The 26,299-nt window shown below is 51.4% G+C and overlaps 1 protein-coding gene across 2 annotated transcripts; it reads left to right on the top strand.

The window, feature by feature from the left end:
* The first annotated feature begins 726 nt into the window (after positions 1-726).
* Phf24 (PHD finger protein 24) lies at positions 727-18,724 on the top strand. Of its 2 annotated transcripts, XM_013523027.1 has the most exons (9): positions 4,856-4,878; positions 7,364-7,403; positions 8,526-8,907; positions 9,515-9,700; positions 13,412-13,490; positions 13,737-13,942; positions 14,273-14,433; positions 14,637-14,735; positions 15,073-18,724. In XM_013523027.1, exons 3-9 carry the CDS (start codon positions 8,530-8,532, stop codon positions 15,167-15,169), a joined length of 1,206 nt encoding a protein of 401 aa, XP_013378481.1. In that variant the 5' UTR covers positions 4,856-4,878; positions 7,364-7,403; positions 8,526-8,529; the 3' UTR covers positions 15,170-18,724. The 2 variants fall into 2 exon arrangements, with proteins under 2 accessions (XP_005401092.1, XP_013378481.1); XM_005401035.2 differs by lacking the exons at positions 4,856-4,878; positions 7,364-7,403 and adding an exon at positions 727-1,471 and having other exon boundaries at positions 14,640-14,735.
* Positions 18,725-26,299: the final 7,575 nt, after the last annotated feature.

Below are 26,299 nucleotides of genomic sequence, written 5' to 3'. Positions count from 1 at the left end.
TCAGTGGTTCACTACAATCTGCCTGCCAGCTCTAAAGTCCTGAGAAGAGTTTCCTGGGTTTCTGTTTTTTGTTGTTGTTTCCTTTTGTTTTGTTTTGAGACAGTCTCGCTCTGCAGTCCAGGCTGGCCTTGAACTCACTGTTCTCTGCAGCTCAGGCTGGCTTCGAACTTGTAGCAGTCCTCCTTCCTCAGCCTCCCGAGTGCTGGGATTACAGGCGTGCACCGCCATGCCCAGCTGAATGTCCTGTTGGGTCCCAAGCCTAGCAAAGTGTTCATTGGTCTGCCCTGGGAGTTATCAGGGTTACCCGTCTTCCTGGCCTTAGGAAACCCAATTATTTGAGTTTATGTGGGGTTTCTTTTTTTATCTCCCTGAAATTCAAATGAAAATTCTAAACAATATTTCAAGCATACTACCTCAGGCCAGTTCTTTGGGCTGATGCTAACTCATATGTGAAGGCAGGTTTTTCTCTCCTGTTTCCGTCCTGCACCTCGGCTGGCTTCACATCGTCCGAGTCATGATGGAGTCTCCATATAGCTCCATGCCTTGGCATGTGTTCTTACCTCTTCCTGGAATGCTTTTTTTTTTTTAATCCACCAGGGTAACTCCCACTCACATTCAAAATTTAGCTCAAGCAACACCTTTTTTTTAGTCCTCCACTTGTGCCCCCTACACACGAAGCATACTCACTGCATTCTCACTCGCCAGGGAGGTTCCGCTTGTTCAGTCCACTGACAGTCATTAGCCCCTGACTTGTACCTAAAATGTAGCAGACTGCACTCGGCGAATGTTTTTAGAGTGAATAAACAAGTAAATGGTGACCATTAAAATGTAATAGCTGCATTAAATGGGGCTGAGTCTGTGCGCTGGGGACCTGGAGCAGAGAACAGGGAGCGCCTGCCTCTCATCTTGCTGAAAAGCTCTGCCTGTTAAGTGCAGGCGCGTCAGCCAGTCACTGATGGCGTGATGCGCCTTCGCTGTTGCTCTGCGTCTGTGGGAAGTCAGCACTGTAGCTTTTAATGAAGCCTCTCAGCCCAGACCCCTAGGGGCTAAAGATCACACCGTAATTTTGTCCTCATGTATATTAGAGCTTTGTGAGCTTTCAGTAAATATTACACTGCAGCGGGACCTCCCTTCTGCCTCGCAGTCTTGAGCAGAGGCAGGAAGGTAGTTTTGCTCAGCCTTAATCCTGACTGCTCCTTGGAAACCCCAGGAAAGCTCTGTGCAGTTAGGGTGACCGTATCTTCCTCCAGACGCAGAGGAGAATGGAGGGGGATGAGGAGGACCTCTTCAGGGTCTATGGGCCTGAAAACTAAGAATAGTTCACAGTCTACTGCCAGCCAGCAGAATGGCTGAGTAGGAAAACAGACTCCAAGAACACTGTAGTGAGGCGCTGGACTCGTAAAGCAACAGCCAGTCCGAGGAGAACAACTGGACCACTTGGGGCGTGGATTTCCTCAAAGATCCGCAGAGGGTAAGGGGACTCTTTGTGATGTTTTTTGCTTAAAGTCTTAGAGTTGGTGCTGGTCTGCTGTGTGTTCCGCATTTTGTTTTTACCCACCTGGATCCGCTGCTTTCCCGTATTCGTATGACCGGTCACCTTCTGTGTGACCTTCTTTCTCGGAGGCTCTTAGTCCTTCAGATACATCCTTTCAGAAGCCAACCAGTGAACACTTAGAAATTCTTCACTTGTGTGTGCAAATGCTAAATTTCTCCATCTCAAACCCAAGAGAGAAAAGATGAATTTTCAAGCTTCTGCTTGCGCTCTGAGACAGTTACCCTGCTGTGGGCCAGGCTGCAGTACACGGGACATGCATAAATGCCGGGTATTACTGGCTTTGGAAATGTTGGGTACTCTTGTCTTATATTGTTGTTATGGAAACTGGGTGAATTCCAAAGTTTTTATAGCTTTCCTCTATAGTCAGAGAAGTCACCCCTCGTTACTTACGATACCTGCCCTCACCCTTGCACACCCTCGTGCGCCATCCAGAGTCCATCTCCAGGGAATCAGAAGGATGGGGTGAGATAAGATGACTGCATCGTTTCTAGGACTGCCCCCCAAGGGTTCGGGCTGATCAATGTTCTGGCCGGCTTTGACCTCACACATACTTGTTACGTTGCTCGGTCATCTCTGCCACATTCACTTAACAGAGAAGTGTAGGGCATGTGCTCGGTGGAAGGCAGTGGGGACCATCGAGACTGTTTCCCTCCTGACCTCAGTGAAAACTGAGATCTTTTTCCATCTGCTTAACCCACTCTTGCCTAGTTTTCCTGTTTCACACTCCTGCTCAGAAGGTGTCTTTTCTCGTTCCTGCCTGGGGAAGCCCTCGTAACCTCCAGAAAAATCCCTTTTAGTTACTGTTGTGCCTTTCAAGCAGCTGTCACTCTTCTATCAAGAATCAGATTAAAGCAAGTAAATGTATTTTACATTTAGCCTGCTGACTGAGGAAACTCCTGCCTGGTATGAGGGCTGCTCCTCAGGCTCTCCACGCTGTAAATCCGTATGGAGAGTGCCTGGGAAGAGAGGTTCCCTAGCTGCCTTTGTCTTCCTTATTTCTCCACCAGCTCCTGCTGTGGAACAACCCCTCCTCCTTACTCCCACGATTTTGCCCTTATAAATAATCCCACTGCGTTGTAAGCAGGTGCTCTGCAGGGAATTGGGTGTGTCTTGCACACACAACCCACGCTGCCCACATCTGTCTTACTGCCTGACAAATACATCTAGACAGCCTTCTCTTACTGAAAACTGGATTCTGGTTGTTATTTCAATTTCTTCCAGTTCATATAGTCAGATGACATACTCAGCCCTCTTGTACCACTGTTATTTTCTGCAATCTGCTTCTATTCCCCGTTTTTTTCCCCAAGCCTTCCCTGTATACCACAAATGCTTAATAACCACAGCGTTCTTGAGACAACATCTTTTTTACCCCCTTTTCATTCTTGCTGTGAGGCAGAAAACCCCATTCACTCACCAGCCAAGAAAGCAGTCACTGGGAATAATGTGTGGAGTCTTTGCAACTGGATTTCCTTCTAACTGGCTCTTCTTCGTAGGACTTAGTTCAGCACCAGAGAGGCCAGGATTTCTCACCAGGCACTTGTTTTTACCCATAAATAATCAGTTCCACTTGAGCTCTAGAAAGTAGAGCTCATTGTGCTAACTTTTCAGATAACCCAGGTGCACATCTTGGATATCCCGGCGTACTCACTCTTAGTCAAGGTGTCCTTTGCATACAGGTTCAGTCCTCCATGGAGCATTAAGGGATTTACCTTCACTCTTAAGGGTTAATTCTGTTGCCTCCTCGCAGTGTATAGTCAAAATCAAAGCCTCCTCAGTTCAAAATGACAAGAAAACAAAAACTAATTAAAAAGACTCAGGGCCTTGTTTGGATTCTGCTGGTTTCCTTTTAACGGCTCTACATTTTCTGCCCTTACAGGCATAAAGTGGTCTAGAAAATTGAGCCATCTCAAGTAAAAGGAATAGGAGTGCTGAAAGAGCCTGTGGTTAGAACTAGAAAGTGCCTTTTAAAATTTGTTTTGCTAGTGGGTGTCAGCTTCAGTCTTCGTAGAAATTCCTTTGTGGATAAACTCCCCCACCTATCGAGGTGACACCGTTAACAGCTGAGCTAGCTTAATTGCAATTCTTGGTAGCCTTGTAGAGAATGGTATCCTTGGTATCCTCATAATAAAGAATGGGCAGAAGCAGGACTACAGCGTGTCAGAGGGTGTCTGTGGTTAGTTTCTTGGTACGCTGTTGAGTCAGTTCACTTGTAGAGCAAGCCTCCTAATTTGCTGCCTTTGTTCAGTTACTGTCATTACATCATCTGAAAAAACACTAAGAACTAAATGCATATTGTTGCTTTTCCTCCATTCTTGAGTCAGTCATTCAAAAGTGAATTTAGGCCAGGTGTGGTGGTGCATTCTGTAATCCCAGCACTTGGGAGGCTGAGGCAGGAGGATCCTCACATGTTTGAGACCAGCCTGGGTTTACATAGTGAGTTGAAGATCAGTCTGAACCACACAATGAGACCCTGTCTCAAAATAAAACAAAAAGAAAAAGGGAAGGAAAAAGTGAATTTAATATGTTTATTCTAGATCTCCGTATAATAGTTTCTAAACTTTTTTCAATTTATACCTTCTTTCTGATAAACATAAAGGTCTTATGGCTGCCCTCTAAAACTTCTGATTCTACTTGAGAGAGGAGGCTGCCTTCCTCTTCCTTGTAATGTCAAACTCTGCCATTACACACAAAAATGGTGGCTTTTGATATTTGTTTTCTAGATAGAAACATGTTACTGATAAAATGTTTAACCCACTCACTTCTGTCCTCCTGGAGTTTCTGTCCCCTTCATATGCACCTGCCCAGGGTCCAGCCAGATGACCATTCGAGAATCATTCCTCTGGTCTTCATGTTTGAAAAATTAAATGACTTTTTTCTTTTTATAGCCAGAATAAATCACAGGTTATTAAGTAGCTTCCCTGTGGAGATTGTTTTCATCTTTTTATCACTGTTAAAAAGTGGTGGAATAAGCCAGGGGTGGTGGCAGGTGCCTGTAATCCCGGCATCCAGGGAGGTGGGGCAGGAGGATCACCGACGGGTTTGAAGCCAGCCTCAGAGAGAGCTTAAGGCCAGCTTGGACACGACCAGAACTCTGTCTCAACAAGAACAGCAAAAATGCCGCAGTCAGTCGTCTTTGCGTTCACGGGTCGGAAAAGCAGCCGCTGTGCAGAGCAGGTTTCCCTTTCTTCCCTCCCTCCTTCCTCCCTTTCTTCCTTCGTTTTTTAAAATACCAACATTATCTTACAACTCTTGGGGTCAGTAGTCCAGCACCGCCTCACTGGGCTTCACTCAAGGCATCAGCAGAGCTGCACTCCTTTTTAGAGGTGAGTTTATTTTCTTGCATTTTCTTCCTTAACAGAGTCCCCCTCATTTCTTGACCCACAGCCCCTTCCTCTCTCTTTGAAGCCAGCAGTAGCCCGTCAAGTCCTTCTCGTGTCATCAGCTGTTCACCTTTGCTGAGCCTTCCAACCACAGAGATTTAGAACATATCTGCGTAATCTGTTTATCTAATCTCCTTCCTTTACAATCTTGCATGAAATTGTTAAGGGCAAAGCTTTGCTATAACTCTGTCTTTACAGGTTACCATCTTTTCTCTTCCTAGTCATAGGGAGTGAACCTAGGTCCTTATATACAGTATTCTAGGTGAGCACTCAACCACTGAACTACATCCCCAGCAAAGGCAACTATCTTTTTTTTTTTTCTTTTTGAGACAGGATTGCAATATGCAGTTCAGGCTGGTCTTGAACTCACTTTGTAGCCCAGGCTGGCCTCGAACTCTCAGCAATCCTCCTGCCTCAGCCTCCTGAGTGCTGGGATTACAGGCGTGCACCACCACGCCCAGCCTGGCAACCATCTTTAAATCAAGAAAAAAAAAGTAGAGTTTAATAAAACTTTGAAAATGATCCTAAGCCTGGGATTTTCAAATTGCAGATTCAAATCTATTAGTAATTCATGAAATCACTTCAGAAAATCATTATAAGGGGTAGCTTTGTTTATTTTTTTTTTTTTTTTTTTTTTTTGGTACCAGGAATCGAACTCATGACCTCAGGCTTGCCAGGCAAGCACTTAAGCCACTGAGCTATACCCCTGGCCCAGGGACAGCTTTATTAAAATAGGATAGAGTATATCATGGAGCAGCACATGTAGGAAAGTTCGGATTGTTCCACAAAATTTTGTTTGGCTATAGGTCTATAAACATATATGTGTAAAGTATCATCACATAAAATGTATTTCTTGCTCTGGATCATGGTCACAGTTTGAAAAAACGTATGTATTTATACATACATACATACATACCTAGTGGTTCCAGAAAATGCAATTGTTCGAAATTGAAATGTGCAATGCAGAGTGGTGTGTCAGTCTTGAATTCTCCCCCGTAACGTGCCCCTGCAGCAATGGGGGGCTCTCCTCCCTGTGTAACTGGGCAGCACAGCGTTGCCCAGGAGGCATCTGGGCAGTGTCTCGGAGCTACAGGTCTCAGCAAAAACTCCTAACATACGCTCTCCTCTCCACGCCCACCCCTGCCCTGGCTGAATCCCTCCTAAGGTCACCTGCCCTGAGTCTAATCCCCACTGCCACACACACACACTCAAAACAGAGAAGCAGCACATTCGAGGTCGTAGATCAGCACGTCCAAAAAGAAAGCAAATCCCTGGGTTGGCAACTCTAGGATGTTTTTGTATAATTAAATTGCAAGGTAGGAAAACTAGAAAATAAAAAATGCAGAATAACAAAAAGATAAAGAATACATTAGGTCATTAAAATGAGCTCGTAATTCTTCGTCGTGTCTTTCCACATCAGTAACTGCGCCTGTACCTCAATGTTTTCACGTTGTCTGTTCTTCCCGGTGCTATAATTTAGTCCCTTGTTGTCCAATATTTGTTTCTGATTGAGGGGGATGAGTGTGAGGGTCATCTGGCTGCAACCTCCGTCACCCCATTGATTGCCAGGGTTGATTGAGGGTGGAAAGATTTTTTAGTCATTTTTTTTTAGAAATTGTCCACTGAGGCATGATTTACTAAATTTGCTTACTAAATCTTCACCACCACCCCACAGTTATTTATTCAGAGTAAATATTCCTTAGTCGTATACTTCAGTTTTGTAAGCTTACAAATGGGGAAGGTGGGTTTTTCCTTCTCAGCGCAGAAACTTGTACCGTTGTCGCCTACACAGGCGGCACAGCTGTTGCTGGCAAGAATATGTGGCCGTCGTCAGTTGTGCTATATATTAAGGTTTCTTGTTAAAAAGCAAGATTCCTCCGTAATTAATTGATTGGAAATGTCTGCTGAGCATCTGTGTTGTCCCGGACACCTTGGTAGGCATTAGAGCTCAATACTGGCAGGGTGAAGCACTCTGTTAGAGGAGGCTGATATTGATCAGATGGTCATCCTATTAAATATGTAACGGTGCCCCGGAGCCGAGGAGCATGGTACTGGGGGCACTCCAACTTGGCCTGGAGCCAGCAGTGACCTCCTCAAGGAGGTAATACGTGATTGAGCTAACAGGTGAATGGAGGGTGGAGAAATGGTCAAAGGTCCCAAGAATAGAAGCATGTAACCCAGCTACTCAAGAGGCTGAGACAAGAGAATCCTGTTTCAGGGGCCGGGGATATAGCTCGGCGGTACAGCACCTGCCTGGCAAGTGCAAGGTGCTAAGTCTGATTCCCGGCACCAAAAAAAGAGAATTCTGTTGAAACCCTCTGCCTCTCGGCTGGACTCCTGTAGTAGCCTTCTGACTGGCTCAGTCTCTCTTCTTCCCACCGTCACCGTTTCTCCTTAAGTAAACTGAGAACTTTTTGTCCACCCCCAGGCCCACCGTGACCTCCCGCAGCGTGGCTTCATCCTCTTGCGTACGTACTCCCAGCACCTCTCTTGAATTTTTTGAACTCTGATATTAAGTAGTTCGCATGGCGAGATGCTGTTTCCCTCTTCTGTTTCCCGGGATGAGCGCTGTCCTTAGTGGCTTGTGCAAAATACTGTTCAGTAAGCCTCGATTAGAGTGGGCCGAGTGCAAGGCTGAACTGGGCTCTGCTCCGCTTTCCAGCTGACTTCCTTAAGATTCCTGGCTAGGAGGTCGCCGAGCAGCTGTGCAACGTGCCCTGTCGCACACTCACTTTGCAGAGGTTCTGTGGAGAAAGGCAAGGACAACATCCTTTCTAACCTGTAAAAGAATATGGACCTTTCTCGAACAGTTCAGAAAATTACAGTTGAAAATGTGGGAGTGCCATCGGTGAAGTCTCAGAACAGTGAAATGTGCAGTAGAGCCTGGGGCGGCCAGTAGCCTGTGAGCGACAGAGACCCACAGAGGCATGGCTACTGACGGGAGGGGCGGAGGGTTGTTTGTGATCACGGCCACATCCACGGGGGCGGCAGAGTTTCCCCACCAATTCAGGTAGCGTCTGAAAATAAGAGCTCTTTGCTGTGACTGAAAATGTCCTGGGGGGTTGATGAGGATGACCCCTGGGTGGACCGTGTGCAGTGCGCACTGGACGCACTTACCTCAGTCAGAAGGCCGGAAAGGTGTGGTTGCAGGCTTGCTTTGACCCCTGAGTCCTCTCGTGGGGTTGAGGAAAAATTAGAGCTCTGAAGTCTCCAACTGCCTCAGCGTGGCAGAGGCTTGCCGTCACGGCACCAGACTGACTTTGGGATCAGAAGAAACATCACTGAACACATGCAGAAAGCTTTCCGCTTTACGAAGTACTGCTAAGCCTGTTTTCTTTGTTAGCCGCATGACAGTCCTGTGAAGTGGGCTGAGCAGGTGACCCTCGTTCCAAAATGGGAAAAGCAGGGTCACAGGGCCGGTCAGAGGTAGAGCCGAGTTCTTCCGATTCCTTAGTACATGCCGTCTCTATCCCACCACGCTACTGTGTTCTAGAAGCGGAGATTAATAGCCCTTCCCACTCTGGGGACACTCACTGGCCCAACCCGCTCGGCCACCGGCTGAGTCTGTGCCTTCTGCTTTTCGCCCGCAGCGCCATGGGGGTGTTGATGTCCAAACGGCAGACCGTGGAGCAGGTGCAGAAGGTGAGTCTGGCTGTGTCTGCCTTCAAGGATGGGCTGCGGGACAGGCCTTCCATCCGCCGCACAGGTGAGCTGCCAGGGTCCCGCCGTGGCACCGTAGAGGGCTCCGTCCAGGAGGTGCAAGAGGAGAAAGACCCGGAGGCAGGCACCGCAGTGGTCCAGGAAGACAGCAGCCTGCACCGAGCGGCCTGGGAACGGCTCCGAGATGGGCGTGGAATAGAGCCTGAGGAGTTCGACAAAACCAGTCGGTTCACACCCCCTGCCTTCGTCCGCCCCACCCGCAAGCTGGATGACGACAAGCCTCCAGACATCTGCTTGGAGCCCAGAGAGCCTGTGAGTGTCCAGTTAGGGCGGGAGCCCACAGTCGTCGTCTTAGGGAGACCTGGGCGTGGGTGAAATGAGACTCAAAACCAGAAAGGTGGAGCTGAGCCCCGATTACACCTTGGCTTTGTCTTAGAGAAAAACTTGGGGTGATAGGTATGAGGATCTTCTACCGACCCTCCCACCCACAGGCTCTCAATCATGGATAGTAATAACCCAATAGAATGCATTTGGAAATTTGGGGAGGTCACAGCGACTGGGGTCCTACTGGTGTTTGATGCCAAGAAAACCAGTGATGCTAAATTTCCTGCAATGCCTGGGGAGAGCGCGTACAAGTTGTTCTTTTTAAAGCTCCCATTAGCATTCCCCTTCAGAAACGTGGTCACAAAGGCCTGAGCAACTGAAAGAGCCTCCTGGTTCTCATCCACCGGGAAGAAAGCTCTGTCAGCTTAATGCTGGCTGTAGCTGGAACTGTTCCTCTAGGTTGCTTCGGGGAGCCTCAGCCCTAGCAGGCAGCTCCGTGCTCCGTGGCTGGAGGGTCTCACTGCCTCCCTTTCACATCCCCGCGTACGCCTGTCCACCTCTTTCTGTACCAGCTTGCTCTGCCGTCTCTCCGCAGGTCATCAACGATGAGATGTGCGACATCTGTGAGGTCTGGACGGCGGAGAGCCTCTTCCCGTGCAGGGTCTGCACCAGGGTTTTCCACGACGGCTGCCTGCGCCGCATGGGCTACATCCAAGGAGACAGTTCAGCGGAAGTGACCGAGATGGCCCACACGGAAACAGGCTGGAGCTGCCACTACTGTGTGAGCTTGGACCGCAGGGACAGTGGGCTGTAGGAAAGACAGAGGACTTGGCACTTTCCCTGGAGGCCCGGTGTTAGAACACTTGCTCCTAGACAGTGGCCGAAAGGGTTTTCTAAGTACTTACAAAGATCTCAGAGTGAGGGTGGGGTTTCCCAACTCCGCACTATTGATATTTGCCGCTAGATAATTCTTTGGTGTGAGGGTACATTATAGGAAGTGTCGCTGCGTCTCTGGCCTCTGCTGCCAGGACCCTTAGTTGTGATAGCCAGAAATGTGTCTAGACATTACCAAATATGTCCTGGATAGAGCAAAATCATCCCCAGTGGAAAACCACAGAGCTTCAGGTAAGCTGGATAAAATGACCCTACCTACTCAAAAGTAACTTTACTTAAAGTTGTTGGAATTGTCTGTAGCTGTCATTTATTGGCACTCACTTGAAAAACCAACCAGCTCGCTTCCAGTAGGAACAGATTCTATCATTCTGTCATTTAGTCCTTGATTCTCAATTTGACTTATCTCTCACTCTTGGTCTGGGGCTATAGCTCAGTGGTACAGCGCCTGCCTGGCAAGTGCAAGGTCCTGAGTTCAATTCCTGGTACACACAAAAAAAGCCTGCCTTCTGACTCTTAGAAACATTTGTTCATCTTTGAAGTGATCCTTATGTCACTTAAAATACTATTGAGTCAGAACTTTGCAAATTATTTATAAATGCCTTCCATCTTTTAATGAGACACAGAATCTAAGATTTTCATTGAAAGCCAGATTCATACCCATGTCTCACCACACCTGAATAGATTCAAGTCTTTGCTTCTTGATACCTTGTCCTTCAGACAGTGTCATTCGTTATTCTCTGAGCTCAGAATAAAGAGGATCTGGTGATTGCCCTCTTTTCCCTACTGCCTAGAGAAAGCACAGACGTCCCCTTGTCTTTCTGTCTTGTCCTTAAAATGAAGTACAGAGCAATTAATTTTCAGCTCCTTAAACATCTTTCCCCTCAAGTTTGTTACAGCAGAACCTGCTTTATAAACAGCCTTCCTTTCCTCAGGATGCTGGCCCATTCAACTCTGCTTGCTGCCGTTTCCTGCCAGTGTGGGGCTGGGTTGAAGGGGTCTCCTCTCTATACCCCCAGGAATGCACTGCCCGCTTCCTAGTGTCTGTCACGGTCTTATCATCACTACTGCCACAGTCCTCTTGCAAGCTCGCTCCCTTTCTCCCTCCCTTGCACACGCAGGCTTCTTACGAGAACCTCACTGTCCCCTGTGGCTTCTCAGCCACCTACCCCCTGATGTCTGCATCTGTCACTCTGCTGAATCGGCTCCTCCTAAGGTCACAGTGGTCTCCTAATTGTTAAGTCCAGTGATTCTCTCTCAAGCATCTTTCTTGCTTTTCGGAAGCACTTGGCCCTTTTTTATTTCCCATGCTTTCTTAGGCTCTGAGTATACTTGTGTGATGTATTACACACGATGTGGAAACGAGAGAAGACAGAAGATCCCTCCACACCTGTGTTAGCACTTAGCGTGACCTGCTTTGCGCAGCTTCCTCTTTCTACCGGCTCTCCTCGGGCCTCTCTGACCTTCTTCCTCGGTGCCGTTAGTTTGTTGTCTCAGTCTTAAATGCCGGTGCTTCTCAGGGTTCTGTTGTAATAAACTTCTCACTGTACTCTCTGGATGCCTCATCCTCCAGCCGCCATCTAAACACTAATGACTTCCTAGCAGACTTCAATTTCCTGCCTCTGAGACTTACCCATCTTAGGCCTCACAGTTACTTCGTGCTCACCTTGCCCCTAAATGGGCTCGTCTTCCTCTCTAACCCCACGCTCCCTCCACCCTCGTGTCTGTGAATTGCCAGCCCCTGGGTCCGAGTCCGGCTCTCGTCTCCCTCGTCACTCACAGCCAGTGAGTCACCAGTTCTGTTGACCCTCCCCTCTTCTCTGCTCATGCCCTTTCACTCTTCCTCTCCGGATGAGTGAACCTACTTCACACTGAGCTGTATCCCTAGGCCTTTTTATTTTTAAAGACAGAGTCTTGCTAAGTCACCAAGTTGCCCAGGAAGCTCTGAACTTGTAATCCTCCTGCCTCAGCCTCCCAGTGTCCTGGGACTGCAATCCTGCAGCTCTGTTCTCACATCACTATTAGCCTCGCTTTTATCATCTGCATTTTTCAGCAGCCACCTGACGACTCTCCGGCCTCCGGACTTTGTCCTGTGGTCCGTTTTCTCACAGCAGTCAGAGACCTGACCAAGGTGCTCCCGCTTAAAAGCCCTTTGGAGCTTGCCCTTTGCTCTCAGAACAAAGGTCTTTTTGAAGAGCTCAGTCAAAGACATTTCAGGTGCTTCACAGACTACCTAACCCTTTTATCAGGGCTCCCTGCAATTTCTATAGCAGCCACGCATGCTGTGTGTGTGTCACAGTGTTGCACACATGACATTCTGGTGCCCAGCACACATAAGGCTCTCAATAAGCTCACTGAAAGGAGGCTTTGAGTTCTTTTTAAAATGAGTATTTATGCCGGGCGTGATGGCACATGCCTGCAATCCCAGCACTCAAGAGGCTGAGGCAGGAGGATCGTTTTGAGTTTGAGACCAGCCTGGGCCACAAAGTGAGCTCAAGGCCAGCCTGAACTGCATAGCAAGACCCTGTCTCAAAAAGACCAAAAAATAAAATAAAATAAAATAATGAATATTCATGAAATACCTCCTAGTGTTTTTGGCTGGTATTTTGATGAAAAAACCAATTAGAATCTTGAATAAAGATTACACTAGGAAACAAAAGTACATAAAGCTTTGAATGTAATTATGTAGCATAAAAGTTAAGGTTGTTCACTATGATGGCATCTTAGAATTAAACAAAGCTATTACTAGGGCTGAAAAGAGAAGAAAAGATTACACGAGGAGTATTGAAATAAGATAACAGTGCTTGTTTGGAATTAAAATGTCTGTTGTACCAAAAAAAAGATCATTTGGCTTTGGGATGGCATTTCTTTTAAAACCACGCTGGAGTCATTTAAAGCAATACAATCCACTGGGAGCAGAGCTGTGATTAATTTTTTTTTTTTTAACTAAAATACTCTTGGGCATAACAGCCTTCTTGGGCATAACACAGAAGGCAGACACACAAAATGTAGAGGTGGCACTGCCTTGGTTACTGGAGAGAAACAGCCCCGCCCACGTCCAACCGCCTTACCCTCTACAGCAGCTTTCGAGGGCATTCCCAGGACACTGCTCATTATCTCAGGGGATGATTTGAAAACTGGTTGCGTTTTGTTGTTTTATTTATTTATTTTGCTGTACAGGGGATTGAACCCAGGACCTTTGAACTGAATTACATCCCCAGACCCTTTTTTAAAAACAGGATCTTGCTAAATTGCTTAGGCTGAGCTCAAATTTTTAATCCTTTTGCTGCAGCCTCCCAGAATACTGGCTTATAGGAATGTACCACCATATGCTGCCAGAAACCAGTATTTTAGTAAAAGGGGCTCCGCTAGAGTCAGTGTATTTGGATTCTGGAGATTTTGTCCCAGAGTCAGAGAATTGTGAGCAAGTCCTTCACGCTTTCTAGGGCCGCGGTCTCCTTGGCTGTGAACTGGAGGGCAGGATCCGGTGGTCCTGGAATTGCCTTCCGGTCGAAGCGTTGTTTCCATCCGTCTTGACGCACCGCTTTTGTTTTTCTTACTGGCCAGTATGGCCACTGACTCCGCTTTCCCTTTGTTTTAGGACAACCTCAACTTGCTGCTCACTGAGGAGGAAATGTACAGTCTCACAGAGACCTTTCAGCGGTGTAAAGTCATCCCTGGTGAGGCCAAGCGGTACCGCCAGGAGGGAGCGGGAACAGAGTTCTCCTTTACCCTTTCTAGGACTAACTCTGAAAGGGGCAGTCTGGGACTTGGGGGGTGAGGGGTAAATGGGAGCTTCTTCCTGAGTTGTTGGCCAGAGAGGCACCCACCCACCCCTGTCATAGCACTGAGTGTGCCCTGGAGGTGAGCGGAGGTGTCCAGGGCCGCAGGCGGGTGGGCATGGCCAGCACGGGTGCCTCCCACAGATTGCTCCCTGACCCTGGAGGACTTCGTGCGCTACCGCCACCAGGCAGCCAAGCGGGGGGACAGTAACAGAGCCTTGAGTGACGCGCAGGAGGAGCAGGCAGCTCGCCAGTTTGCAGCCCTAGACCCTGAGCACTGCGGCCACGTGGAGTGGCCTGACTTCTTGTCCCACGAGTCCCTCCTACTTCTGCAGCAGTTACGTCCGCAGGTGAGAGGCGGCCAGGGTGAGTGCATAGGAGGGGAGCAGAGGCCTGAGAAGCATGCTGGGCAGGTTGGGGCGCAGGAAACTGTCTCAGCAGGAGCAGTAATCAGGACCGGGCGAGGGTTCCGCGTGGTGACAGCTGACCGGTGCCCCCACCGGCTGCCCACAGATGGTTGGTTTACACGGGACTCCCCTGAAAACAGTGCTGTCAGAGAAGCTCCCGCAACTTCCAGGAGAGGTTGCAAAGGCTGGGCCACAGAAGCAGGATTCTGTGTGTCTTGACAGTGTACATGACATCTTCTCCTCTAAGCTCTTAACTGACCTCTTCTTCCCCAGAACTCGCTGCTGAGGCTTTTGACAGTCAAGGAGCGGGAACGAGCCCGAGCCGCCTTCCTGGCGCGGGGCAGCGGGAGCGCCATCAGTGAAACAGAGTGTCGGCGTGCCCAGCACTCCTGGTTCTGCAGACGCCTCTCGGAGGCTCCTTCCTGCAGCGTCAGGTCCGCTCCCTACCAGCCCTGGCCTCCCTCCCCCTTTCTCTGCGGCCCTTGGTGTTAAGGTTCCTCCCTGGTCCTGCTGACTGGAGGACCCTCTCCTGGCTTGTTGCCCGGTGTCAGATAAGTCTGGGCAGGCATAGCTCACCACAGTGTGAGAGAGATGGACTTCCACCACCCCGCTGCTAACCGCGGGGTCTTATGTCCAGCAGCATCAGCCACGTGGGTCCGATGGCGGACAGCAGCCCAGCCAGCAGCAGCAGCAAGAGTCAGGACAAGGCCCTGCTGCCTGCAGAGCAGGAGGCCAGGTAAGTGGACCTTCTTCTCGGCTGCCTATGCTCTCTGTCGCCCTAAATCACATATAAGTAGGGAAGGGCATCACCCGCTGCCACCCCTAAAAGAGCAAATGCCCACTTCAGAAAGCAGGCTCCAAGAGTATGCGTCTCTGCAGCCGGGCAGCTGATCTGCTGTCTCGGTGAGGCAGCCGGCCGTGTCATACCAGACACAAGCAAGCCTTCCCTGAGACGTTTTTTGTTTTCGTTCTCTTCCCTGAGTTTTGTGTCGCCCAAGAGATCTGCCGCTAGGATCGGGTCTCACGGCCTTCAGGCTGTGCCTCAGCAGCATCTGTTCTTTCCTTTCCTGCAGGTCTGTGGACTGGCCCACCTTCCTGCGGGAGAACGCCATCTACATCCTGGCTGCCCGCCCCAACAGTGCGGCCATCCACCTGAAGCCCCCAGGGTAGAGTGGCGCGGAGAGTCTTGGCTCAAGGACAGTGGCCTCCTCCCCCTCCTTTCCTTTCTGCCTTTCCTCCACCAACCTCTGATGCTGAGACTCATGGGGATGGGGCACTGCCAGGACCTTAATCTGTCATTAAGCATCATGGCACTGAAGTCACCATTCCCCCGCAGCAGGGGCAGTGGGTGCACTGCCTCAGGGAGAAGCCCTGAGAGCTGTGGCAGCACCGCTGCTGGACCGGCCCCGCGCACGTCAGAGACGGACCTGCCACCACACGTGCACACGCGCACGTGCGCACACACGCCTCGCTGTCCATGCCTTTAGAAGCCTGGTTCTTGCTAGTCGAAAAGGTCCCTTTGTGGGGAGAAAAAAAAAAAAAACAGGCAGAGATAAGATGGTCTCTACTCAACTCTTCTCTTGCCCAGTTCTGACTTCCAGTAGACAAGACTCTCATGATTGATTCTTAAGGAGGTTCGCTGAGAGGCCCCTCTGCCCACGCTGAAAGCCTCTTCAGCGGGGAGCTGCTGTCACAGTGGGTGTCTGCTGTGTGCCTCAGGTGTGTGGGGTGGGAAAATAGTGGAAATCACCACTGCACCGTTATTTATTCCTCACCCTTTATTTATTTAAATTTTAATTCCCTACCACAGAGAAAGAAGCTAGCTTACGAAATGTTGACCAGCAAGGGGGTAGGCAGCCTGTTCCAGACACCCAGAATTCTAGGAACCTCTCAGCCACGTCAGCCAAACCCACAAGTCTTCAGTGCAGTAGTCAGAAACCAGGATGAACCTTCCTGGTGCCTGTTTTCAGATGATAGCTCGTGGCCCAAAGCCCGAAGAACCTGAATGGAACAAATATGTTGGCAGGAGTCCCGGCCCTCTGTGCTGGACTCCAGCCAAGTCAGCCACCGCAGAGACCAATGGACAAGCTCTGCAGGGACGAGGAGAGGCGAGGACTTGTTTTTTCATGTTCCAGGTCAACCATAGACCTGGAAAAGTGTGCCGTTGTGTGGAGAACGGATCCAGCTTCCGCAGCTCAAGACAGAGCAGCTCTGTGAAGCCCTGACAAGGGATTGCTTTCACCATAGTGACAGTAAGCACAGGAAACAGCTGGGCTTGTAAAGAGGACCTGCATCTCAGCTCTCTCAAGCACAGGAGGTCCCAGGAAAGCCTCGTGGAAGAGCGTGCCCTTCCCTCATCACTCCGTGGCCTCAACTGCTGCTGCTCCTCACTGTTCACTGCATGTCCGTCCTCTCTGTGCTGGGGCCTGGACCTGACATGGGAGGGCTTTGGGGGCAAGCAAGGCACTGGCAGTGCCAAGCTCGGCCCGCAGGCACCCCCTTCCCAAGTTTTCCTCAAGTTCTCAAATCAGTATACCAGGGGTCCAGGCTCTGCATTTCTGTTCCCAGCTGCATGACTTAGGTACAAGCAGACAGGACTACCCAGAGTTATTCAAGAGGGAACTGAGCGTAGTCACACAGAAGCTCATATATCTCCATCATGCGAGGCCCTTGAACTTACTGAGGGGAGCACCACGCAGAGAAGCGTGAGGAGCTACAACTAGCGGCTTGGCAAGAGCCTGTATAGTCTCTTTCTGTGAGAATGGCGTGCAGCGGGATGATCAGCTGCTCGGGTAGGTTATTTAGAACTGAAGTGAAATGGGAGGCAAATGTGGGTTCATATGTACGGTCCCAAACATTTCAAAACCCACAGCTTCTCCTTCACCGTATTCCCAGGACCAATCCGTAAGAGGGTCCATGATTCAGTCTAGTTTGTTTTTTATTTTCCTTAAAAAAAAAAAAAAGAAGGGAAAAAGGAAAGAAAGCACACTCTTGAGCCTAAGGACTGCATCTGAAGTAGCCAGGCCTGAGACTTCACACAGAGAAGATTAAAACACATTAAACAAGGCTTCTTGCTTACTATCCTGCCGTCACCTGTAGCTGTGGGCTGCGGGATGTCAAAGATGGGAGATTTTGAGTAGACACAAGGTCTGAATTGTGAGCTGCGTAGCTTTTTTTTCTCCTGCTTCGTCAGTCACAGGGACTAGAAGGCCGTCTTCTTGATCCTTAATGTTTCACAGATCAAGGCAATGCCTACCGCTCTGGAACTGTGGCTTCTAGCTGCCTGCGGGTGAGTGGTGAGAGGCCATCGGCCAGATCGGGCTGGCTGTGTCCTAGGGTCTGCAGAGCAGGCCAAGAGAACTTCTACAATGGGAGCAGGCCCATTTAGTATCGCTCTTCTCCCGATCTCAGGGCAGCAAGCTTCCTTGGAGGGAGTTCTGCTAATGAGGGCCCAGGGGATACTGTCCCCAGCAACTAATGGAGGTCCTGGTCCACAGCAGTCCTAGGAAGCAGAAAAGCACCCAGGAACAGCCAGCATCTTCTAGTAAGCATCTAGCTTCTTACCAGAGGGAGGATCCCCTGCCCCCCAGTCCAGAGTTGCAGAGCCCCTAACCCAAACACTGCAGTGTCCTAATCCCTGGACTATCCTACAGTAAGGATGGAGATACCCACACTTTCATCGACCCAGTGAGGCCATTCCCTTTTCACGCCTTTCCGTCACTATGACAGAAATTCTGCCAGACAAAAATTAACATCTGCCTCTTAATAGAGGTATGAAAATATTTCAGTGTTTTTCACTCTTAGCTACCAAAAAGTGAGATTAGTGCTTTTCCTATTCCAAACCCCAACCATGGGAGGCTTGGGTTATGTGGAGCTCCTCTGAAGCCCACTCACCCTAAGCCTGTTTTCTCCTTGCAGTCCTCAGGGAGAGGATTTAAATGAAGGGGCATCTGAATGACAGTGTGGGGCTGCAGGGACAGACTGTCACTGAAGGAGTGGCTGTGGCCACATAATCTCTCCAGGTCTGCGCCTTGGCTTCCTTTCCTGAGGCAGCTCTTCCTAGTGGAACATTTGAGCAGTGAGCCCTGTGGTAGCCCAAGGAGCGGCTTCCTCACTCCTGGGTACTGATTGAGTTCTCAAGTGCCCTTCCCTTGAGGAGAGCTGCAGCAGAAACCACAAATATGTTGCCTCTTCCTACAACCCAGGCAACGGACTGGCAGGGCAGACACCCACCTTTCTGGCCCTGGTGCATCCTATGGAACGTCACCCTTGCCTTGCCGAAGTGGCCAGGGCCTGAGGTTCCCCCATCTCTATCACCAGTATGGAGAGCACATAGACTGCCTGAGAAGAGGGCACCTTGCCAGGCAGTGTGCCCAGGGTTGTGCCCGTGCCTCTTAGTCCAAAGCACAACTTCAACCATTGCAAGCATCAAGGATTCGGTAAGAACGGTGCCAGGAAGTCCTAAAGCTAAAAAGGAGGCTCGACAGAACTAGGCCAGTGACGACACCCCAGAGCCAAAAGTAACCTCTAGGCAGGACAGAACTGGCAGCGGGCTCTAGTGTTTGTGCAAGCATGTCCCCTTCCAACCTGCAGAGTGAAGGCAGGTGCACAGTGTGAAGTCAGGCATTGCTTAACGGTGAGCATACATTCTGTGAACTGTGTCTAAGTGACCTGTGACGTGAACCCCGTAACATGTACTTACACAAAACATGATCAGTCATATAAGCTCGTGGTCCGTGTGCAGTGCAGCGTGAGTCGGGACATCATTATCATTCAGCGCATGACTGTTCCGTCCTTGGCACTAAAAGGTCGATCAACCTTGATGCTAGAATTTCAGGACATCCTTGAAGCGTCTGTAACCTTCGTCCCTTTTATCCTCCCTGTTTTCAGGGGAACAGAATTGCTACTTCCCTCTCACCACTTAGTTTGCATTTGCTAAGCTGACTTGGCCCCTGCTGCAACCCAGACAGCAGAGCTCTGGAGGGGGCACTTTGAGTGCATCACGCCTGTTCCCGACAGCTCAGCCCTGGAGTGGAGTGGGGCTGGGCATTCTCCCTGCTGTTGCTTTCCTGCTGCCCCTATTTTTGGCAGCCTTGAAAAGAAAATGAATAGGTCACAGAGTTTCCATTAGATGCAACCAGCACTCAGAAAAAGCTGCCTCCCTCTAGGCCACCTGCCCCAGACACACAGAGGGTCGGGTCGGATCTGGACTCAATTCAGGAGTCAGATCGCATTCCAGTTTGGGTAGCACTGGGTTGGCCTTTCTATATCCACGGTGAACAAAGGCCTTCAAGCTTAGCCTCCAGCTGTTAAGGAATGGCCGTGGTCTGTCTGCCAACCACACACCAGAAGGGGAGCACTTGAGGAACAGTGGAGGCTCCAGCACCCTCTAATCCCTGATGCCCTCTCCATGCACTTTTCTGCAGAAGGTAACTTGACAGTAAGCTGAGGAGAACATCCCCAGGCCCTGTCTTCCTGTCTACGGCTGCATGCTCCTCCCTCTGCCTCAGCCTTCATGGCACTCCAAGAAGAGCTCCCAGAGCACAGCAGAAACCATAATAAAGATTGTGCCACCTCTTCAGCTTCCTGCTTCCTTTTGTTTGGGGAACCTACCATTTATCTGTGGCTTCCCATTGTTAGCCAGTTTCTGGGCCTGTGGGTAAGACAGAAGCCACAGGAGCCTCCAAGAGGAACGCAATATACAGGGGTTCTCTCAAGCTTTCTTGGCCCTGACCTTCGCAAGAGTCAAGTGATGGGTGTCAGGGCACCAGATAGAAGATGCGAGGATCTGTCGCGCACATACGAAAAGGAAATGGGGGAGGGCTAAAGGGGAGAATCAAAGCTTTAGAAACTGAAGGAATAAGGTCTCCCAAGCTATCTGCTCTGTGTTGTCCCGCTCTTCACCAAGGGCCAGTTTCAGAGATTTCTCTTAGTTCCAGCTGAGCTACAAAGTAGGGAAGCAAGTTGGCTGTTTTCTCGTGATTTCTGGGACCTCCCTGGTTGAGGAGTTTCCACCCCATTTTTACTATTGTTTTAATGTGATATGATAGAGTAGAGGAAACTCGCATGTAGAGAGGAATTTAGAGGTCTGTGTAGCCCCCATTCATCCCTTTACCTGGTGAGAACAGCTGGTTCCTGCAGGGTGAAGCATCTCTTCCATGAATCAGTTGCTGGCACTACCTCCAAAATCACTAGGGTCCCATGTATGAGCAATTGCTAACATTGCTGACCACTTACTATGCACTGGAAAGTCCTAAGTGGCTCACATAAAGTCAGCTTCAAAAAGATCCCATGAAGTGCGGGAGTGCGGCTCGGCAGCATGTCACCTAGCATGGACAAGGCCCTGAGTTTGAGCCTTGGTACCACAAGAAAGAAAGGAACCCTTGTAAGATTTGTACTGCAGATGGGGTACACAGTCACACAGGAGGTGGGGAGCCAGCTAGTGTGCCTTATTGCCCATGTTCTTAGCCCCTTCATTGTGCTGCCTGGCAAAGTGCATCTCAGAGGAACCGCTGCAGTGTGATCTAGCCCCTCCCTCTACCCCTGGAAATAGACCTAGATGGGCATCCAGGCCTATAGCTGTGTCGGATTCCTCACCACATGTACAACTCGCCTCACTCACTGGACTCCCATACCTCTTCCCTCTCAAGCTTTTCCATGGGGTTCGGGCATCCACTAGACCCAGAGGTGGCTTAGTGGTATCGTACTGGCCTCTCCTTGGTCTCCAAAGCTAAGCGTCAAGGCAGAAAAGAGGTATAAAGGCTGGGTCTCTGTGGAGTAGAACAAGTTTATGCTACCCTCAGCCCAGCAGTCCTGGCTGGCGTTTATGCCCTGCTGGGACTGTTCCTCCCACCAACTGTCATGTACTCCCGTGGTTGGTTGGAGCCTCAGCTTCACACAAACCTCCACCTCTGTCCTGCACTGGTCCAGGTATCCAAGGAATCTCAGTTCCCAAAAGGAAACAGTGGCCGCTAAATTTGGTAAACATGGAGAAGTGTTCTCTCTCCCATCATTTGCAAGGATTGGCTGGAGTTTGACCTTCCTGAATTCTTTTTCATCTATAAAAATCTGAGAGACTGTCCCTGTTCTGTCTGCCTTCTGAGCTTGTAGTTGAGTAAGGACAGAATGAGACTGGTGAGAGGAAAGAGCTACGCCAGGCGTGGTGATGCACACCTGTAACCCCAGCACTTGGGAGGCTGAGACAGGAGGATTGCTGCAACTTCCGAGGCCAGCTGGTGCTACATACTGAGTTTAAGGCCAGCCAGAACAACATAGTGAGACCCTGCTTCAAAAAAAAAAAAAAGGAAAGAGCTTAATACAGTGCAAGGTACTGAGTGAGCAGCAAGGATTTCTGCTCCATCTGAAGCTATGCTTCTTCCACCCTCCCACAGTCTCAGCCAGAGCTGGGGGTACCGCCCGTGGTCTCTGTCCACAGTGCTGAAGTCACAGCCAAGCCAGCAGGGTACGTTCGGTCTTCATCCCACCTTTAAGCAAACATCAAGTGCAGAAATTTTCAAACTCAAAGATTGCCCTAAAATTCAGAAGCTGTTGTCAAAATGCTTTTTGTTTATTTCACATACCTTTGGTTTTTCAAAATCCGTAACAGGTACAGATGGGCCGAAGGTGATTTAGCAGCTCAGGGGAGAAAGCACGAAGTCCTAACTCCATGTGGGGAACTGCGTGAGGCGGCTACCAAACACTGAACCTGATTCCTGCTGCCTCCCCCCCAAAACCAAAACCAAACACTGAACCGATGCAGCCTGAGGTTATGTGGAGACAAGTTCAGTGAGAGAAGGGAGGCGAGCTTGCTCGTTACATGCTGCAAAAGCCCTCCCGGAAGAAGTTCCTCAGAGCCAGGCCCCACAAACTGAAACCCACAAAGAACAGAGCTGTGGCCGGGATCAAGGCAGAGGAGGGCCCGAAGGAGGCGTGTATCCTGGGGAGGACGGCCAAGCGAAGCAGAGGCTGACATGCGCGGCTGGGGCTGATGAGGTCGAGGTGGTCTCCAGGAGACAGCTAAGACACAAGTGAACACTATGGGAAGGCAGGTTTCTCCTCCACAGGGTCCAACGACAACTGGATACAAGGGAGGGCAGAAAACTGTAAACATATGGCAGAAATGTTGTGTTCAGAGGAAAATACCTTGTTGGGTATTGAGTCCTCTTGAGTCTCGAAATGCCAGTCAACACACGCCTTCTGGCACACATGCCAAGCCCTAATACTGGCTGAACTGGAAGAGTCACTAGCTTTAAGGACTACATGACCCTAATGTTTTGGCATCAAAAACCTGAGAACTTCAATTTCCTTAGCTCACAGGAGAGCTCGAAGCTTTCCCCTGGAGCCTGATACTGCATGCCCTCTGCTGGCCTAGCACTGCAATCTCATCCCAGTGCAAGAAAACCTCTTTAAGCCCTTATGGAACTGATTCGTGTAGATTCAAAACATGCACAGAGACACTGGTTCCAGGGAGCTAGGTCCTAACCAGCGCCCAGTGCACATGATCAGAACTGAATCTGCATGAGTTCAAGTGTCCGGTATCAAAATTAGGGCTTGGGCCAGGCATGATGGTGCATGCCTGTAATCCCAGCACTCAGGAGGCTGAGGCAGGAGGATCGTTGCGAGTTCGAGACCAGCCTGGGCTACATAGTGAGCTCAAGGCCAGCCTGAACTGCATAGCAAGACCCTGTCTCAAAAAGACAGAAAAAAAATTAGGGTTTGGCCATGTGTAAGACGAGAGCTTAGGCTGTGGCTGGATTTGGGGAGCTGTCTAATCCAGGACTTCAGCGTAACCAAAGTCAGTGACTCAGATTGATGCTGGAGTTAGGACTCAGTGTGAGGTCAAGGCTGAGGACCAGGTGTCTGCAGGAAGCTTAAATCAGCTGAGAAGCTAGGAGTAAGCGCAGAAAGGCACTGGTCTACCTCCATGTTTAATAGGTTCACACGGCCTTCCAAGTAATGAGTACCCAATCACTGGAGAATTCATGCAGGGATATTGCCCAGGGGAGAGGTATAAAGGGTGGGGGACAGAACCAGAGGCCCCTTTCTTTTCAGAAAGTGTATCCAAGTATCCTAGTTTCAACTTCCTGTAAATGCCTCCTGCCCTGTACTACCACATATAAATCACAGATATAATTTAGGGAGAGGAGAGGCCCAAGGTCCAGTCCTGTTGCTGAAAAGCTGGCAGCTGTAGGGATAGTCTCCCCCCACCCCAGGATTCTCTGTTTCTACTGGCAACTGGGTCTGGCAGCCTCCCACACCCAGATCTTAGCAACCATGGGAGCCCCTGGCAACTGCTGCCATGGTGACAAGACAGGGAACTGAGAACAGGAGGGGGGCAGCGCTTCCCCTGGAGGCTTTGAGATGTGTGCAAGATAGGGTGCTAGCCCTCCCATACACAGTCTGGGAGGGAACATGTGCTCCTGTCTAAACACCTCCTCACTGGCACCCACCCCTGCCCCTGCCCACAAGTTCCGGTTCCCTCAGGGTGAGGAAATGAGGGACACCTAGGGTTATGACGTCTCTGTGGGGAAGGAGGGTGAGCGGGGGTGTTTGGGGCTGGCATGATCACAGATCCCTGCATTCACTGGCAGACACGGCATCAGTGTCTCAACAGCCACATACTTCACCCACATTGTTATGTAGACACATGCTTGCACATGTAATCACACATGTGCACTGACGCAAAATCACATACTTATAACGAATAACAGAACAAGCATTCTGCCACACAAAGTCAGTTATACAAATACACTCTCCCAAATTGAACTGCAAATCCCGCAGTGCAAATAACTCCCAGCCCCGGACACACACAATTACAGATGCATTCACACATCCAAGTATCTGTGGACACAAAGTAACAGGTAACTTGGCTGAGTATTAACTACCTGCCAAGCTCAGAATCCATCGCATTACATGTGTCACCTTATCTAACCCTCCCAGCAGCCCCGTAAAGTGCTGCTTTGGCCTCTCTGCATTTGTAAAAGGCAAAATGAGACACAGGTGTGGCACGTGGCCTTTGTGCTGAGGGTCTGCCTGTGGGACCCGCATTCTGGCAGTCTACACACACTGTGTGCCCTGGTCCCAGTGCCAGGACAGTGAGACAGCAGGCAGCAGCTGTGGTCCAGAAACGCAGCAGCTTGAGCCACCAGCACCTAAGGGCATAACCCTGCGTGCCTGTGGGCTCACACCCCCACTTCGGCATTAGCAGGGCCAGGTAAGCGCTGGTGACTAAACCCTGCCTCCATGTTGGCGAGGCAAGGCCGGGGGAGGCGGGAGACAGAAGTGGAACAGTGAGAGGCAGAGCCACCCGCAGCCCAGGCCCCCAGGAGTCATGAGGTGGGGGTGCGAGGCCCTGGGCGTGAGGAGCCGGCCCCGTCCTGGCTCCCGCGTCGCAGCCTGCCCATGCGCGCGTCACGCTTCCATCCCTTCCCGCGCATCCTTCCTCGCCCCAGCAGTTTGCTGGTCGCGCAGTCATCCCTCTCCGCTCCCCCCCCCAGCCCCTCCTCACGCCTCACTTCCTCCCCTCCCTCAGCCCCGGCGTCTCCCCACCCGGCCTTCCCTCTGCCGCCCTCCTCCGTCCTCGCCTCACCCTAACCCTTTTCTGATTTTACACTCACACCCTTTACCCAGCGGTGAGGGCGCCCCAAGGAAGCTCCCGAAACAAGGCGGCGAGGGAAGCCTGCACGGAAACACCGGGCCCGGGCCTGTCTCCTGCTCCCCGCTGCAGGATGGGCGCCCCCGCTCCCGCTCCGGGCCGGCGGGGCCTCAGGGGCGGCTAAGCTGTCTCTAAGAAACAGCAAAGCAAAGGTGCGAACTTGTCCAGGCCCTTCCCTCGTCATCGAACTCTCCGCTCACCCCCAGTTACCCCCTCCGCACCCCCGCTGCCTGGAGCACAGATGGGCCCGGGAGACAGCGGCGTGGGCGCCAGGCTCCGCGTCTGCCGGAGCGGCGGCTTCCGCCGGCGACCGCCTCCGCAGCCCCGCCCGCTGAGCGGCGGGGACACTGGGGCTCATTTAATTATTTAAGGGGGGCAACCGAGATGAGGGCGTTAAGCAGGGAGAGCACGGGGAGGTGCGAGGCAAGTTTAAAGGGGGCGCTGTAACCGAGGAGACCCGGGCGAAGACCAGGACAGCTCCTGAAGAGGGGAAGGACGGAGGTTGGGGTGGAGGAGCAGGAGGTCGCGGGGGAAGGAAGCGGGCTCGCGTCCAGGAACCCCAGCGCGAGACTCGAAGGGCCGGGCGCGAGGGGCTCTGAAGGGGGCGCTGTGAGGACGGCCGAGAAGGGCCTGCCGGCGAGGGGCTGGGAGGAAGGCCGCACGGAGGGTGCGAAGCGGCTTGGCGGGCGGGTGCCCTCCTGGGAAGGGCCGCCAGGTTCCGCGCGCAGGGCAGCGGGGGGCCGCGTGAGCGAGCCGCGCCCGTCCGGGTCTGTCCCGAGGTTCAGTCAGGCGGCGTCGGGCCAGCCCTGCGTCAAGGCACAGTAGCTAAACCAGGCCAGGTCGAGGCGGCGCACGGCGCGACGCAGGGCAGCGCGGAGGGCGCATCTCCCAGAGCGCACCCTGCGCTCTGCCCTGCTCCCTAAAGAGGAAGGGATGCCCCGTGTCACTGCCAACTGGTGGGCGCAGTTTTCCTTTAAGGCTGCCTTTGACGTTGCACGAGTTCCAGAAGGTTCTCCCGGGATTCGAGCGGTGACCAGTCCGGCCCACCTTCTCAAACCCGAGATTGGACTGACATAGTTGCCACCGCCCCCCTCAGGTCTGAGTCTCACAGACGGACCAATAGAATCAAAGGGCGCAAGGAGTTGCCACCCCCTGTCCTTTCCACCAACGACGCGACGAGATGGAGAAGAGGCGTGGTTGACTGATCGCAGAAGGCACCAATCAAACCCACACCAATCACCGCCCGGAATGTGTGCGCGTGTGGCCGGGTGACCGGGGCGGAGAAGGGGCGGCTATCACCGAGCCGCTCCTCGGTAAATGGCCAATCACAGGCGAGGCGGAGCTGAGTGACGGGCCGACGGCGCAATGGGCGGCGCAGAGGCGGAGCCGTGGGGGCGGGCTCCCGGTCCCGCTGTCTGCGGCCGGCGGGCAGGCGACTCCTGTCCGGAGTGGAGGCGGCGGAGCCACAGCCGGGGGAGGGGGCAGCGGCTGTCTGACGGACCGCGGCGGCGCCCGCAGCTCCTCACCGGTGAGGGCGCCGAGCCAGCTCTCGGGGGTCCCGGGAGTGGGCTGTCGCGAGGCCGGGGTCTCGGTGTCGGGGGCAGGGGCGCTGGGACGCAGAGGACCCACCGGGCGCGGTGCTGCGG

The sequence above is a fragment of the Chinchilla lanigera genome, unplaced genomic scaffold (assembly GCF_000276665.1).
Source record: "Chinchilla lanigera isolate Chin_1 unplaced genomic scaffold, ChiLan1.0 scaffold00071, whole genome shotgun sequence".
NCBI classification, from domain to species: Eukaryota; Metazoa; Chordata; class Mammalia; order Rodentia; family Chinchillidae; genus Chinchilla; species Chinchilla lanigera.
Note: the sequence above shows the minus strand (reverse complement) of the source record. Positions and strands in the feature narration are given on the sequence as shown.

What these genes read in the sequence shown, in the direction of transcription:
- Phf24 (XM_013523027.1), top strand. Translation starts at nt 8,530, where the DNA reads ATGGGGGTGTTGATGTCCAAACGGCAGACCGTGGAGCAGGTGCAGAAG. An exon ending in GCTCCTTCCTGCAGCGTCAG is followed by an intron (nt 14,434 to 14,636) that starts GTCCGCTCCCTA and finishes TCTTATGTCCAG; the next exon opens with CAGCATCAGCCACGTGGGTC. An exon ending in CCTGCAGAGCAGGAGGCCAG is followed by an intron (nt 14,736 to 15,072) that starts GTAAGTGGACCT and finishes CCTTTCCTGCAG; the next exon opens with GTCTGTGGACTGGCCCACCT.